The sequence below is a fragment of the Dermacentor silvarum genome, chromosome 10 (genome assembly GCF_013339745.2).
Source record: "Dermacentor silvarum isolate Dsil-2018 chromosome 10, BIME_Dsil_1.4, whole genome shotgun sequence".
NCBI classification, from domain to species: Eukaryota; Metazoa; Arthropoda; class Arachnida; order Ixodida; family Ixodidae; genus Dermacentor; species Dermacentor silvarum.
Genome location: NC_051163.1, coordinates 82,599,699 through 82,616,732, shown reverse-complemented (window position 1 = coordinate 82,616,732; position 17,034 = coordinate 82,599,699). Strand labels below are relative to the sequence as shown.

Here is a 17,034-nt window from a genome sequence, read left to right as displayed (position 1 = left end):
AAGTATCGTACCTGTAGCAGTGGAACAACTCCGCAAACAAATGCTTGCACCTTTCGGAGAGGCACGCTACGCACAAACACTAGGATTCTTTAACCTCCGGCTCATTTCAAAGGCTCTTTCTAAAAAAACAAAACAAAAAAACAAAAAAAAACACAAGAAATGTGATGTGGCTCGCTGAGCAAACCGGACGTCTGCATGCACAGGAGCTATTTCCGCTGTTTCGGCGCTGGTGTCCTTGAGATTGATCGATATAAGTCGACCGGCAGCAAGTGTACCGGGTTATCGACTTTCAAGTATACCCACTTATCTACTTTAACGGCAGTCGCTCGGACCCACCGAAATCATCTCCATTTGTGGGCGCTTCTCGTCTCTTCTCGGCCAATTATATTTTTTAAAAAAACAAGACCTGCCAATGGTTCTTGGATATGGTTCTTGCTTTCGAGGAAAATAATTGTGACTTCTTGTAAAGGAGGATAGAGTTAGACTGCGGCGGTCAAACAGAGAGAGCTCTGTGAGTCACCGCGTCAGGCTTGCGTAGCCGGTTATGTAAAGTTGACGAACATTTGAAGACGACCCCTTTTTATCCCTTGATTATATTACACAGCCGCTGTTTGTGATCCTTGTTTTTCAATGAACTTGAACAGCTCCGAGATTTTCCGTGTTTTTCATCGTACGCCACACTATAAAAAAGACTGGCCGGAGCCGTCACTCGCCGAACTTCTCCCATATGGCAAGCTCCAGGAATATACGTTGCCCTTGCCTAAATGGTAATGAGCCGGTCGTGTGGGAGTGCTATAGTGTTGGCATGTAGGTGGTTGGAGTTGAACTCCAAAGCAAGCACCAAGCGATACTACCGTTTTCCTTCCCGAATGCAGAATACGCTGTGTTTTCTTATTATGCACCCTAAAAAAGAGCGCTTGCTGTCAATGTGTCGTGACACAAAATCTACTAAATGAACCGACACTGATGGCCTTGCCTTTAATTAGACAAGTTGCATGTTGCCTTATGTGGTTTTCGAGTAAATAAAATTTAAAAAATCACAGTTGTTCAGCACATCAGCATCTTTGAATCGAGCTACTCCAGACACGTCAACTATATTTTTGCCGCCTGTGGGTTAATGAAGCTCCAAACAAACCACACGCGTTATTGAATCCAAGTTTTACTGTGAGTTATACAGAACTAAGTTTGTTATTTTCTAAGAAACTTGAAAGTAAACAAAGCTTATGGCAGTGCGATACATTTTCAATTTGTTACAATAAAAGCACGGAATACTTAATAATCTCCAATTCGTCGACAAATTATTTGTACTTGCCAGTCACCGCTATTATGTCGAGTATAGACAAGCGCGCCTACTTATGATAATGATTATAAATAAACTTTATTGTTCTGAGCAAACTAAGTCTCCACCCGAAGTGGACGGCCTGCTGATTCCAGAGGGATGGTATACTGTAAGTGTCTACCTAGTGTACAAGTTAATTTCAACAGCTGAAGTGCTGATTGGCCGGGGGCGCCTGTCTCCTTCTCACGCATACCCAAGCCCAGCCAATCAGAAGTTCAGCAGCACATGAAATGGACATGTCCTCTAGATAGACACTCACAAATTACCACCACAAGAGGCCATGAGTCCTGGTCGCCCTCCGACCCTCTTCCCCAGCGTTAGCTGGTTCTCAGGGTTCGAGATGGACAGCTGGGCCTACCACTGTGTGCGTTGGTAGTCGGCTGTCCACGCCCCCACACTCTCCTCCCACACTATGTGGCGTAAGGCATTGGGGACGTCGCAGGACTTGCAAGTGTATGGGTGTTGCGTTGGTGAGATCATGTGGAGTAAAGTGCCGTGTATGTAGGAATTTGTAGCCGCCTGAATGCTACCGCTTCTTCTCTGTTCATTCTGGGGTGTGGCGAGGGATAGGGTCTTCTGTTTAATCGGTAGTACTCTAGAAGATCTACGTATTTCTTAGGAACAGCCATCCTTCTTCCAAGGTAGGTAATACTTCTACAAAATAATAATAAGAAGTGTAGCGTTCCTAGTAAACACAACTAAAGGAAACACATAGCTTAATACTGACGGATGGTTTCCGCCATTTTATTCTAACTGAAACTGCCCTTCTCGTCCTCCTCTTCCTTCGTCCCCTTCGTTCTTCCTCTTCTTTCGTGGCCTAAATGCGGCACGCTTCAGCCTCCCTGGCTCTGTTTGTTCACGCCTCCTGGTGTGGTACTTGAAAACATTTCCGATGGAGGCACACTCTTCTTTACCAGAGGCTCCCAGATACGATATTGTCTTCAGGATGCCGTGCTGTGACGCCGTCTTTATCACAGAAAAGGGTCCATGAAATTTCACATTTGAAGTCCCAACGCCTTTTCTTATAAGGACCTTGTCATCAACCTCTATGTGTGGCATTTCGTTGTTGCGTCTTCTGTCAAAGTTTCTCTTCATGCGTTGTTTGTTGATATCCCCCGCCTGCGCGCTTTTCTTCGTTTCGGTAAGTTGAAGCTTGCCAAGGATACCCAGTTCGCGATCCGCAGGAAGTGTCGGCGGGACTCCTGAGGCGGCAAAAAGTGGGCTGCACCCCAAGCCACTGGTGTATGACCGGTTATGGTGCCTTACAGCAGCCTCTAGGCAGAATTTCCACCCACCTGTAAACTTTGGGTACATCCTTATAAATTGATTCACATCTCGGATGGCACGCTCTGCAAGACCGTTTGCGGCGGGGTGGTAGGGCGAGCAAAGTTTGATAGTCATGCCATGATCTCGAGTCCACTTCGCTAGTTAGCACTACGGAAGGCAGGCCCATTGTCACACACTATGGTCCTCGTGTGTCTAAAACATTCGGCTTGAAGAAGAGCAATGACGCTGTGGGCGTCTTCCTTTCCTGCCTTAGCCGTAATCATTCTGATGCATTCGTCTATGCAAAGTAGAAACGCCTGCGTTTTCCTGACGCCTTCACCCGCTTTCTTTAGCTCTGCAAAATCCAAGTGAACGACTTCAAAGGGGACTCGCGAATGCTGCGGGATTATCATGACGTCTGTAGCCTGTCTGTACTTCACTTTGTTTACTTGACATGTGTGACATGTCCGCACATAGTTGCTGATCTCTTCTTTCATACTTGGCCATGTAAACCGCTTCAGTAGCTTGTTATATGTGCGCCAAAACCCATCATGCCCACCTGACTCTGGAGTATCGTGGTAAAGGTGAAGGATCTTCGGAACCATTGTCGGTGGCACGTGGTACTTTCCATCGATCTCTTTCATTTCTTCCGTGCCTTCCCACAGCTTCACGTAATTTATCTGTTCTGACTGTTGGCTTGTTTCATAGACGAGCAATCTGGACAAGGCATCTGCGTCGGTGAGCAGCGGACCAGGGCGGTGCGAAATGACGAAGTCAAATTGTTTCAGGTAGTTAACCCACCTTGCAATGCGTCCTCGTGGTTGTGCCATATCAAGAAGGTGTGTCAATGCCTGATGGTCAGTGAAAAGTGTGAATTTCGCTCCTTCTAGGTAAGTCCGGAAATACTGAACAGCTTTCAAGACGGCCAGTGCTTCCTTTTCGGTGGTGGTGTAGTTCACTTCTGCAGGCTTCAATGTATAGCTGTAGTATCCCACCACATGATGTCTTTGGTCAGGTTCGTTTGAGAGTTTTTGATAGAGCACTGCCCCAGTTGCATAATGCGATGCATCAGTGTTCAACACAAACGGTAGCGAGAAGTCAGGAATGCGGAGAATAGGGTCGGATGATATAAGCCTTACTAGCTCACGGTAGGCACTTTCACACTCGTCATTCCACAGGAATGGTACGTCTTTTTGCATCAATCGTGTGAGGCATCGTGTCTTGACTGCATAGTCTCTTATAAAGGCCCTAAAGTGTCCAGAGAGGCCCAGGAAGACACGAAGGGAATGTACGTCGTAAGGCTTCACCAACTTAGAAATTCTTTCAACGGATTCCTGCTTTGTGCTTTTGGTACAGCCGTCAAATTCCCTGCCTAGAAATACCACTTTTTCTTGGAAGAATGCACTTTTCTTAATGTTTACTTTGAGATGTGCGAGGCTGAGCGCATGGAGAACTAGGGAAATGTGACTTTTGTGATCTTCTTTTGTCTTCGAGAAAACGATTATGTCGTCTATATAAACATTGCAAAAGGTGCCCAAGTATGGTTTCAGGATGTCATTCATGATCTTTTGAAACCACGATGGGGAATTCTTCCATCCGAAAGGCAATCGGTTATATTCGAACAAGTCGAATGGCGTAACAAATGCGGTGTACTTTTTGGTCTCCTCGGTCAAGGGAATCTGCCAAAAGCCTTTGCAGAGATCGATCCGTGAAAACCAGTGGCAACCACCAGTTTCATCAATAATAGCATCAATTTTTGGCATCGGGAAAGGTACTAATTCTGTTTGGCGATTTAGAATCCTATAATCGGTACAAAGACGAAAAGTGCCATCGTCCTTAGGAGCGATTGTTATAGGCGAAGCAAACGGTGAAATTGATGGTCGGATGATGTCGGCGTCTAACATTGCTTGCAACTCCTTTTTCAACCAAGCCTTTTTCTCTCTTGACATATTACATGGGGCTTTCTGAACCACTGTTTTGTCTGCGAGTTCAACAGGAACTGCATGTGACTTCATCGGCGGAGGATAGTTTTCTATGCATACGAGCTCTGGATACTTTGCTCTGATGTCTTCTTCACATTGAACTAACTTTAGAGGGCGGGGTGTCTCTCCGCTTTTCGTCAGTTTAGCATTTTCTTCAACCAATACCCTGTCATCCCAATAAAGGTTTATATTGAGCTTTTTCATGTCAGGGCGAGATAAAAGGAAGTCATAGGTGACGTCAGGTATTGCCAGCACATCGCTCTTTACGCAATGTCCTTGAAATTCAATCACTACAGACGCCCACTCATTATGGGAGCTTACTGCCCCATCGTAACCCTGGACACGTAGGGTCCTCCCACTGTGGAGACGGCTGGTGTCTATTCTTTGCTGGTTGATGATGGACACAGACGCTCCACTGTCCACGAGTGCGTTCATATCAACACCGTCAATCTTAACAGGGACATGAAGTAGGGTAGAAGACGCCAAGTACACAGTTTCGTGGCAGTCTTTCACGAGAGGCCGATCGTCTTTACCCAGTTCTGTGTGGGGTTCGCTGACAGTCGGAACGCATACAGTGCTACCAGGACTACTTGAGCAGCAATTCGAGGACTTCAAAACGTTGTTCCGAAGGCTTCCTGCGAGTTTGAGGAATTGTATATGCGACCTGAGGTTCTACGAGCTCATTGCTGTCCAGGAGTAATTCTTCTCCGCAAGGACTTTCCTGTGCTGGCTCCACGGGCAAATTTTTCAGACACCGCATGAGGTCGTCTATTGTATCGGGGGCTTTCAGCTGGACCTGTTTTCGAATACTGAGAGAGAGTCCCAGCATTACCAAAGCTATAACTGCGAGTGAAGAGAGTTCAGGTTCTGCCATGCGCAACAGACGACGCTTCTCAAGGCAGTACTCTAGTAGGGAGCCACGCGTGTGTCTGAAGCGTAGCGCCAACTCCCATCTCTCCAATGGATTGCATTGGAACGCCACCAGGAAGCTGCGTTTCCACTTCTCCCAATATGCTGGCTTTTGATCCAGGATCTGCAGATCGTACCATTTTCTGGCAGTGGCACCAAGGTAACGTCGCATGTTCTGAACTTTCTCTTCGTCGGATAGCCACCCGTTATTCGCAGAAGCATACTTATAATACCATAACCAATATTGCGGGTCTTCGGAGCCACCTTCAAAAACATCAGGTTCAACCATATCCGGCGCTCGTTTTCCTTTCCTCAGAGACTCGGCCAGTGCTGCCATAAGCTGACTTTGTTGCATCATCTGTCGCTGTTGCACTTCAAAAACTTGCAAAACGTGGCTCACCTTCTCTGTTGACATATCCTCTGTCGGAGAACCACGGCGCATGGGTGCCAAAACAAGCTCTTCTATTGTCGCCAGCTGCAGGTTCACCTTGACTGATCCTGTCTGCAAAAGTTCCTCACGGCATGTGGACGCTTCTTTGAGCACTGCGTCGACGAGGCCAGGGGAGCTGACATGGCGCGGAAGACTTGTTGACGGTTCATCTTGCACTTGGTAGCCAGTGAAGATAATGCGCTGCGACGAGGTCTGGTCAACGAAGAATGTAACCCACATCTTGTCGGGCTGCGCCAAATTATGTAGCGTTCCTAGTAAACACAACTAAAGGAAACACATAGCTTAATACTGACGGATAGTTTCCGCCATTTTATTCTAACTGAAACTGCCCTCCTCGTCCTCCTCTTCCTTCGTCCCCTTTGTTCTTCGTCTTCTTTGGTGGCCTAAATGCGGCACGCTTCAAGAAGGCTCTACGTATTAATATTTTTAATCACATTCCTGCTGTTTCGCTGTTCTTCTAACAACTGTTCTTTGTGATTTGTGTTTGTTTTGTGGCCTGTATTGCTGCAAATTTGTCAATATATAATGTAAACCCGCTCTTCCCATTTCCTTATTGCGTTTAATTTCTTTTTCTCAGGATTTCGTTGCTATCGTGAGCAACCATATGCAGAAAGAAATGGTCATGATCAGCATTGAACCTGATGATTACATCAGCAAGTTCAAGGACAACATCCAGCCATCAAGACTGACAGGGTAAGAGACGTTACCTTAACTAAGAGATAATTCGTTGTTTGGTGTCGAATGGTTGAGAGAGCAAATGAGGTAGGTGCGCTTGCGGAATGCGTTAGCTGTAAGAACAAACGAAGGTCAGGCTATCCGCGCTGGTAAAATATTTCGTGACAGAGACGCCGACATTACTTTCTTGGATTCACATATTGCTCTCTGTAAGCCGTAAACATATTGAATCCCTTATTGGCGTATAAAGGGATTCAGTTATTGGCTATGGTGTTACGCTGCTGTATGCGAAGCTGATCGTGCACCATACATTCAATAATAATAATCTGGAACGTAAAATTTCATTAAATCACTGCACCGTTTGTGTTGTATCTGGCGTCAGCGTCGTTCATTAGAACGCCGCATGAGTATGACCTCCGATATCAGGGAGGGCCTCCACAACTTGATCTGCCGAAGCCACATACGGTCAGGTACATTACACGAGTGTGGATGCCTTTTGCCGGATCCGCTACCGTCATGCGCTTTAGTTCTCAAGGCGCGGGAAGGACACGCCAGAAAGCATTTCTGAGTCTAATGAAATTCATGGAGGACAAAGGCCTGACGACACGATTTATAGGGTGCTGGACGGAAAACATTACGACGGGGTTGATTGTGCGAATTATAAAAAAAAGTGTTCCTTGCACGTAGGGGGTTCCTTAGAGTTGGCCAGTTTTGAAGATCAGTGACTTCCATGACTCGCTGCTTATTACATTTTGCTAGCGGCAACATAACGGGGTGAATCAACGAAAAAGCTGCAGCAGAAAGGCCAGAAAAGCGTCTTGTTGTGGTTTGTAACTTTTTACGGATCTTGTGAAGAAGCAGTCCGCTACTATACTGAATCCCCTGCAGACCCTTTGGCACGTAGGGAGGTCGTGTTTCTTGCCTTTACCGCCAGTTTAGATCTTGACGGGGACTGTCTACGTCACTGCGGCAAGGACAGAGATCTTTTCTTACAGGTGCGGCGTTCTTCCTCACGCACAGTCGAGTTTCAGGAAGAGGTCGTCGAAGTATTTTCAGTTTATAATTTTAACTGAAAGTAGAGGAGCCAGTGTGGTTGGGCACAGAAAGCTGGTCTGTTATCATACATTTTAATCCGAAACTTCTATTCGAAAGGGTTCTTTCCAAGCCTGTCGCACGGAGAGTGATCACCATTTTGGCATGGCTTGTGTAAAATGAAGAAAGTGCGGGGCCGCCACTGGGTCATTTGCTGCGGAACATTCCGAAACCACTGGTGCTCCCTGCTGTACTCTAATTACGCACGATATTTCAACCAACGGCGCGGCGAGGGCGTTTGCGCCCTCGCCGCGGGCGCAAACGCAGTTAATTGCCCGCAGTTAATGCCCGCAGTTAATTCACTATCGCGATAAAAACAACAGAAATCCGAAGACAGCTGCAGAAGCACATTCGTAAATGAAGCAACGCGTATATCGCGGACATTTGTCATGCGGAAAGCCCTTCTTTAATGCAATAGCATTATATGCCCCATTGCGCGAAAATCCGTCGTTGTACTCCGCGGCGTGACCGAATGATGGTACCAAAAATGGCCGACGGCAAAGAGTAGCAACAACAGATCAAATAATACTCGGACTGACATCAAATTTCTCAGTGAGATTTCTGGAAACAAAGTAAATTAACGCCTTTGACAAGGATATTAGGTAAATTGCGGTCTGGGTGGGAATCCAACCCGGGCCTGTGGCGTGAGAAACGAGCACGCTTTCCCGATGCCACGGCGGCTCCAAGCTTGTGGTTGACTAATGTGCGCGTCACTGCGCACATCACGTCGCAGTGCGTGTGTCGTTAGGCACGTGACGACGCAACCATGTGTAGAAGGTGGCGCCACGTCATGAGTGGGAAAATTGAGTATGAAATAAAAAAGCAATAATGTCCATTTGAACTCCGCTGAGCGGTCCTTCGACCTATGAACTCCTCGCGGGCAAGTGAGTGCGTTGAGAAGCTTGGCACGTTTTCATTTGGCCTAACCGAGACGACGTTAGGACGCAGAAGAGAGCTTTCGCTGAGAAGGAACGCGCGCATTAAAGCATTTCACCAAAGGGACTTTATGCTTTTGCATTCCCACACGGAAGCAATCTTAAGTGTCCCTGCACAATTTTCGTTATCTGCTAGTGTTGTCAGACTGCTCAACAGTGCGACGCCCCCACCCTCCCCGATATAACAAAACTAAATACTCATTTTATACCACACCGAATGCGCTCAAACTCTGGCAGCTTCCTGACGCACACGGGCTGTTTAACACGTAATGCATAACTTCAGCTCTCAAAGGCTCGTGTCAATGTCCCTTCGAAGGTGACTTATATTCAGGGAGCCGGTCACTTTTATTGTTGAGTTCATAGCTTGAAAGGCAAACAGCGCTAGAAGTGGGACTAGAGAGGGCACAAGGCGCTTTCATTTGAGCATAGACATCTCATCGGCTTAAAGATTGGGCGAGTTTGTATGACATCTTGCTATAGCTGGCTAGTACAGAAAAAAAGATCTAGATACGAGGTGCAGAAAGGACAGGATGAGCGCCGACTTCACGCAGAAACTCAATACATGCAAGAGTCAACAATGATAACAAGAGTAACAAAACACATGCGCACATGCGCGGACGAGACATTTCGTGGAAGTAAAACATCGGACTTTTTTCAGCAGATTCCCTTCGTTCCTGAAAATAGTCAGTAAAAAAAATGGTCGCCATTTCTCTGGGTTAGGAAAGCTTGCACTATCTCTCGTGTTAGCTTATAACCGTGCTTAAAGAGCAATTGAGGGGCGACGTGAAATTGGTTCGCACCCGCATTCACGGCAGTGTAACAAAAGGAGAGAACAAGTTTTTACAGCGAAGCTGTTAAGGACTCAGTCCGCGATGGCCGCGTCCGCGTGTATAAAACAATTTGTCGCAGTTTCACCCGAAAGGCGAAGCACCAATTGCAATAGCAAATTAGTAGAGAGCTATACGGAGTAAGGATAGTAGTTTTATCAGCGGTATAAACTTGGACATGCAGCAGCATCAGCAACGCGCAGAACTGTTGTCGACGTCATCAGCGTTTTGCCCGCGTTCGCACCGAACGCGCGCGGCGTTTTTATATAAATACGTATTTGGTGCCGCAGCTAAACGTCGCCTCCCCTCTCTCCCTCCCGTCCCCACTGCCTTTCGCGCGACGGAAAAAGTTGCGTTTGCTCTGGATATATGGAAAGGAGGAAAGAGACGTTTAATTCTGCAACCCTTCAGGCAGCACGGCGCAGAACGCGCGTTTGCACTCCGACGTGTGTTCGCTCTCCGTGAAAGCGAGCATCCCTCGCGGCCTTTCGCTCGCGCTTACAGCGTCCGGAGCGCGGCGACCATTTCATCGCCGTTGACGTCATACGGAACCTCACGGTGACGGCGACGCCGATGGCAGAAATCTGTTTTGGAGTGTCCATATAATTGCTATCGCAATAAAAAGCTCTCATCGGCCGTATGCTGTATGTGCGAGTGAAAGCGCGCGAGGGACGCGCGCTTTCACGGGGAGCGAACGCACGGTGGAGAGCAAACGCGACTTCTTCCGTCGTGCAAAAGGCCGTGGAGGGACAGGAGGGAGGGAGGGGAGGCGACGTTTAGCAGCGGCGCCAAATGCGCATCTTGCAACCGGGCGCAAGGGGAACTGGCGACTCTATCACCCACGCGAAAGGAGGAAAGCGGGAAGGCAGCGCGGGAAGGAGGTAGTGCGGCTTTTGCTCTGCGAGCTGTTAACTGCGTACTTTTACTTTGTGCGGCGACGGGCGGTCGCGCGCACCGTATCTTGAAAGCGATCTGCAACTCGGATCCTACCTTTGTATGCGCTGTGCTTTCGCCGCTCAGTTTCAGTTGAAGCGATAGACCGCAGGAACGTTCGCTCGCTGCAGCTGGCGCGTTTGCTCGCACCAGCGTTTTGACAGTGGTTGTGTGCGGTCATCGAGTGTGATCTATTTGGTAGGTACCAAAATTGGCATAGTATGACAAGAGTGAACATAAATTTTGTTTCGCCCTTTTAATACTCAGTCTGAGACTATTTAACCTAAAGGCATGCACTGCCGGTGTTTTGTTTCATGACATTTGTTTATGGCCTGTCATTGTCAAAATTCTGAGGAGCTGTAAAAACTTGGACATGCAGCAGCACCAGCAACGCGCAGACCTGTTGTCGACGGCAGCGGCGTTTTGCCCGCGTTCGCACCGAACGCGCGCGGCGTTGGTGACGTGTTTGTGAAGAACGTGCAAACCTTTGCCGTACACCCCTTGGCGGTGTACTGTAGCGACCATAAGGTCATGGTCCCTGTGGTCACTAAATAAATAAAAACCACCGGATCATATATATTTCTCATTCTTTATTAGTTCAAATGACCCATTACACCATCACATCTTAATAGTCATGTTTGGAAATACATAATGCGCACCATAGTACAGCTTCGCTGGTCTTCCATTTCACCCCAGTGGAAGGGCTGACAGTCTTTTTTTCCCTTCTTTTACCCTATGCAGCTTAAACTTGACCACCCATCTGCTGGCAAAGCTTGTATTTCTACAGGCTGTCTCGTCCCGCCACTCTAGGGCTCTTCTGCAGCGGTTACGGGGCGTAAAGTGATCGCTGTGTCCACCAGATCGTGCATTTTGCATGGGACACAGAACTATATTAACGTAGGCTTCAAGGCCAGTCTTGCTTAGACAATGGGGGTAACAGACCATCAATTTGCATAGTGGCGCTGGTCGTTGTACGCGATCGAAGGTAGCCGGCTTTGTCTCTTTGCATGAGATTGCGTCCTTGCAGGAGCCAGCCCCACAAAGCCTTCTTTTAAAAGAATATAATGTTTAGAAAGAACTTAGGTTTGAGCAAAAGCATATGTTTTCTTGGTCGGTTGCACAAATGTCCCTCTTTTATCTACCATCTTGTTTCGTACACACATTTTTGCACTATCGCGAATAATTTCGTTGATTAAGTCCCCGCTTGCGTGTATCCATTTATTACTAACCGTCCAATTTAAAGCTGAACGGTAAAAAATATTGCGCCCTTAAGGATGATAGTGTGTGTCATGATTTAACGTTGCCTTGCCCTTAAAGGATCAAATAGCTGATGAGAGGGCAATTCGTTTTTTATCGGCGGCTTTTTGCAATCAGTAAATATGATCACATGAAAACAGACAACACGGACACTTTGTAAGAAAATTAAAAATTCAGTTATTATTGTTGAACTTCCGTGTTAGAAATTTAGGTTCGCATTAGGTCGTTAGAATTATGACACAGTTTACAACTGCGGCTTCACTCTGGCTGTCGTGTATAGTAAAACTTTTTGCACAACCTTAAGGGTAGAGGTGTTAGCAGCATACCTCGCGAAACTCACTTACGAGTCGACTCGCTCAGATCCACAATGACACGTGAGTCTGACTCTGCTTGAGCCCGTATAAGTTGAATTTTGATTAATATTAGACTGTCCGAGACCACAACAGAATATATTTTGAGTGACTACCGTTTATATTGCCGACCGATGGTATCACGCGTTTTCGCCTGCTTTGAACGAGTACAAACTTTTATCGCATAATAGTTTCCATTCCAATGCAAGATGTGCACTCCAGTTCAATGTCATTGCCCAACGACTTTTTGCGTGCTTTGCTTCAGCGTCCACATCATCGTGGTTGGCACAAGACAGGGGCATTTTTCCTGCCCGACAGAAGGCCTCTGGAAGCAACAGGAGTCGTTGGTGAGTCAACGCTGTAGTGGCAGAGGTTCGTTTATGAGCAGCTCAACGCGAACAATACAGCTATGGTCTTCTCGAGAAGTTCGTGAGATGACCAGATCATAGTGTTCCATATGTACAAAACCTACACGTTTCACGCTCGGAAAAACACATTTATGCGGCACGTATTGAGCACCAAAAAGCTGTACCTGGAGTTTTTCATGTTGCTCTACAATTTTCTCACTGTCCCTTTGATAATGAGTGTTGTAAAGTGACGTCAGTCACAATCAAACTGCCTCGCAAGCGCTGGCGGCGCGTGCGGTTTCTTCTACTATCGTTTCCCTTGCCCTCCCTTCCCCCTTTCATTTTCGTATATATACGTTCCCTGGCGGAAGCAATAAACATTCATGTTCCAACCTTCCAACTGAGTGCTGTCGTATTCGGCATACACGGCACGTGTGCCGCAACTATGCAACAGTGGCGACGAGGCCAGGTAGAACCCTCGAAGTGAAGGATTAAGTAAGCCAGGCAGTCAAGTTGGAAACAACGGAAACAGCGGTCGCGAGTATACCGACCATGGCTCATCACCAGCTGCCAGAGTACGACGACCAGTGTGACTGGAAGGCCTACATCACGAAGGCAGAAGCTTATTTCGAGGCAACTGGCGTCAGTGACTCGGGAAAGAAGAGGGCGTTGCTGGTAGCTGCATTAAGTACGCGCACCGTGCAAGTGCTCGCAGGACAGGTTGCACCGAGGAAGCCTAACTCGCTGACGTACGAGGAAGCAGTCAAAGTTTTGGATGACTACTTCGACCCCAAGCGTCATGAGATAACGGAGAGCTTCCGGTTCTTCAATCGCTGCCAGTTGGAAGGTGAGCCCATTCAACAGTTCATCGTTGAAATTCGCCGAATTGCGGATGGCTGTAATTTCGGTGACATGTTAGATCGGATGCTTCGCGACAGGATCGTTTGTGGAGTCAGGTCAAACGCTTTGCAGAAGCAGCTACTAGCGAAAACGGAGTTAACATTGAGGGAGGCCGAAGCAATTGTCATATCGGCAGAAGCAGCTGAAAAGGATACAAAGCAGATGTCTGCCGACCTTGTTCCCTTGCTCAAGGTTCATGCAGGCCAAGCGCATGCTGATGAGTCGGTGTTAGAATGTGGGCGTTGCGGAAGCAAGAAACACAACAGGAACGCTTGCGGCTGGGCGAAAGCTAGGTGTTACCGCTGCGGTGGATACGGCCATCTGGCCAAGATGTTCCAAAGCGACGTGCGAAAAGGACGCTTAAAGGCACGTTCACAATGCAGACAAGGAGAAGCTTTCGCAGTAACAGCGGATGTAAAAAGGGAAAAAGTAGACGATGACGATGCGCACATTTGGACATTAACCGCGCCATCGAAAGGTCAGCTGTCACCTCCTATTCGTCGTACTTTCACATGGTGTGGCATTGACGTACCCATGATTGTGGACACCGGTTCACCCGTCTGTGTCGTGTCCAGAGAGCTGTTTGAGAAAAACCGTGAACAGTGGCCGCCATTAACACCCGCATGTATCAAACTGTCCTGTTATCTTGGAGAGCTGCCAGTATTGGGGAAATTGAGTATGCCGGTGTTCTACAACGACAAGGAGGTCAAGAGTTCTTTGATAGTCCTGAACTGTTCAGGTCCGAGCCTCTGCGGACGAGATTTGATTGCCAAGTTCAGCGATGCAGGATCCTCGGTACTCAACGTATCAGTGCAACAAGGTCCTGGTCCAGGAAGCAGCCGTACCCCAACCATGGATGCTGTCCTGTCAGAGTTCCAAGACGTCTTCAGCACCGAGCTGGGTCTAATCGACGGGCACCCTGTCCATTTGAAGCTCAAGGAAGGAGCCACGCCGAAGTTTTGTAAGGCCCGTTCCCTTCCGTTTGCTATACGCGACAAAGTTTCAAAAGAAATTAATAGGCTCGTAAAGCTTGGAATACTGTCACCTGTAACGCACGCCGAGTGGGCTACCCCCATTGTGCCTGTCATGAAGAAAGACGGCACGGTTAGAATCTGTGTCGATTTCAAGGTAACATTGAATCCTGTCTGTGAACTGGAGCAGTACCCGTTGCCAGTCATTGATGACATTTTCGCATGCCTGAACGGGGGGACTGCTTCAGTACGCTGGATTTACGAGACGCCTATAACCAGGTTCCCCTCGACGAGGACACAAGGAAGTTGTGCGTAATTAATACACACCGTGGTTTGTTCTGTTACAACCGACTGCCGTTCGGCATAGCTTCTGCGCCTGCTATTTTCCAGCGGAAGATAGAAACAGTTCTGCAGGGTTTGACAGGTGTTCAAGCTTACCTCGACGACGTTTTGGTATCGGAAAAGCATGGCAGCGCCGGCAAGTTACGAGAAGTACTGCAGCGTTTTCGTGAGCACGGAGTGAAGCTCAGACTTGAGAAATGTAGCTTTCGTCAAGAGGCAGTGACGTATCTGGGTCATAAAATCGATCGTGAAGGTCTGCATCCAATCGAGAAGCATGTTGAAGCAATCGCGCTAGCCCCCAACCCCCAAAATGTTCAGCAGCTGCGGTCGTTCCTGGGCATGATTACGTTTTATTCGAAGTTCGTGCCTAACATGTCTTCCTTACTTGCACCGCTGTACAAGTTATTGGAGAACAACACACGTTGGTTCTGGGGACATGCGCAAGAAACAGCATTTAGTGATGCAAAACAATGCCTTCGGGAAGCGGCAGTGCTGGCTCACTATGATCCCGAGAAACCCCTCAAGCTAGAGTGTGACGCCTCACAGGACGGAATAGGTGCCGTGCTTTTCCATACATTCGGAAAGACCAATAAACCCGTTGGTTTCCGTTCTAGAACGTTAACCAGGGCTGAGAAGAACTACTCTCAGCTTGAGAGAGAAGCCCTTGCTCTTGTATTTGGAGTGTCCAAATTCCGTGATTACCTCATAGGCCGAGAATTCGTGTTGGTCACCGACCACCAGCCGCTCCTGGGCCTGCTGAAGGCGGACCGACCAACTCCTGCATTGGCAGCCGCTAGAATACAGCGCTGGGCACTGTACCTGGGCGGATTCCGCTATCAGCTTCAATACTGTCCTGGTAAGCAACTCCTCAACGCTGACGCTCTTAGTAGACTGCCGCAACGTACATCTGAGCCGAAACTACCAGAAGGAGATCCACCAGACTATCTGCTAGCCTTGGCTGGGTTCGACGAGGGAACTGTGTCGGTTGAGGAGCTAAGGCAGTTGACTGCAGATGACCCTTCTCTGAGTCAAGTTATGCGATTCACTAAGAACGGTTGGCCCTCCTGCGCAAAAAGCCTCCACACGAATATCGCACCATTTTTTGACAAGAAATTGGAGCTGTCTTTGGCTCACGGGTTGTTGTACTGGGGCCGTCGAGTAGTTGTTCCGACGGAGGCGCGACGTCGCGTCTTATACCTTTTGCATGAGACGCACCAAGGATCGTCCGCTATGAAGGCGGTCGCCAGATCGTCATTCTGGTGGCCAGGTTTAGATCACGACATAGAAAGAGTGGCAGCATCATGTCAGAACTGTGTTCAAAACCTGCCCATGCCGGCTACAGCAACGCCAAAGAGCTGGCCCATTACTGATGAAAAATGGGCAAGGGTTCATATCGATTTTGCTGGTCCTATTTCAGGGAACATGATACTCGTTATCGTGGATGCATACAGCAAGTGGATTGAAGCTGTGCCACTCCGACAAGCCAACGCTTCGTGCACTATCAACTGCCTGCGCGGTATCTTCTGCAGATTTGGCGTGCCGCGAACCATCGTCTCGGATAATGGAGCGCAGTTTACCGGTGACGAGTTCGGTACTTTTGTCAAGAAGAACAACATAACGCATCTGCGCACAGCCGTATATCACCCCCAGTCAAACGGTCTAGCAGAAAGGGCAGTCAGAACAATTAAGGACGGCCTCAAGAAGATTGGTGAGGGGCGGTTGGATGATAAGCTGAACAGGCTGCTTTTCAACTACAGGAGGACACCTAACCACTCAGGAAAATCACCGTCAGAGCTGCTCTTCGGATATCAAATTCGATCCCGGTTAGATACATGTTTTCCTCCTGTACACGCAGGGCCAGCCAACGAACCAGACGATTGGCAACTGTCATCACCTGAAGCTGACGTGTACGCCCGCAACTTCGGAACGGGAGAGAAATGGACGCCAGGAATTGTACAGTCCAAAATAGGTTCTCGGATGGTTGCCATACGAACGCCGGCCGGATCAGTACGACGACATGTTCACCAGGTGCGGAAGCGGGAAAATTCTCCGCCACCGCTTGGTACAGATCAAGAAGCGGGAAATCAAGCATCAAGAACAGGTACTCCTAGTGACTACCCACAATCGCCGAGACCGTCAGCTGAACAAGGGGGCATACCCGAACCAGAGCATGAAATCCAACCGGAACTCGCAGCGAGCAACGCTGCCACGGATGAGCCCGACAGCCCACCCCAAGCTTTGCGGCGCTCTACACGTCAAAGAAAACCTGTACAGCGACTCCAGTATTAAGGGAAGAGAGATGTTGTAAAGTGACGTCAGTCACAATCAAACTGCCTCGCAAGCGCTGGCGGCGCGTGCGGTTTCTTCTACTATCGTTTCCCTTGCCCTCCCTTCCCCCTTTCATTTTCGTATATATACGTTCCCTGGCGGAAGCAATAAACATTCATGTTCCAACCTT

General features: G+C 48.2%; 2 protein-coding genes across 2 annotated transcripts in view; both read left to right on the top strand.

Moving 5' to 3' along the window:
* LOC125940881 (uncharacterized) overlaps positions 1-17,034 on the top strand; it is a 98,973-nt gene that overhangs the window by 37,182 nt on the left and 44,757 nt on the right. Inside the window, exons 8-9 of the mRNA XM_049657531.1 lie at positions 6,525-6,640; positions 12,282-12,363. Of these exons, the coding sequence (XP_049513488.1) occupies positions 6,525-6,640; positions 12,282-12,363 (198 nt within the window). The remainder of the gene's footprint in view (positions 1-6,524; positions 6,641-12,281; positions 12,364-17,034) is intronic.
* LOC119466206 (uncharacterized) lies at positions 13,474-16,865 on the top strand. Its single transcript, XM_037726691.2, has 3 exons — positions 13,474-14,224; positions 15,310-15,432; positions 16,432-16,865. Exons 1-3 carry the CDS (start codon positions 13,594-13,596, stop codon positions 16,863-16,865), a joined length of 1,188 nt encoding a protein of 395 aa, XP_037582619.2. The 5' UTR covers positions 13,474-13,593.

Excerpts from the sequence above, each read along its gene's own strand:
- LOC119466206 (XM_037726691.2), top strand. The coding sequence starts at position 13,594 with ATGTTCCAAAGCGACGTGCGAAAAGGACGCTTAAAGGCACGTTCACAA. Across the intron at positions 14,225-15,309 it reads AGGAGCCACGCCGAAGTTTT|ACCACCAGCCGCTCCTGGGC; the intron begins GTAAGGCCCGTT and ends TGTTGGTCACCG. Across the intron at positions 15,433-16,431 it reads TCAGCTTCAATACTGTCCTG|GGCCAGCCAACGAACCAGAC; the intron begins GTAAGCAACTCC and ends CTGTACACGCAG.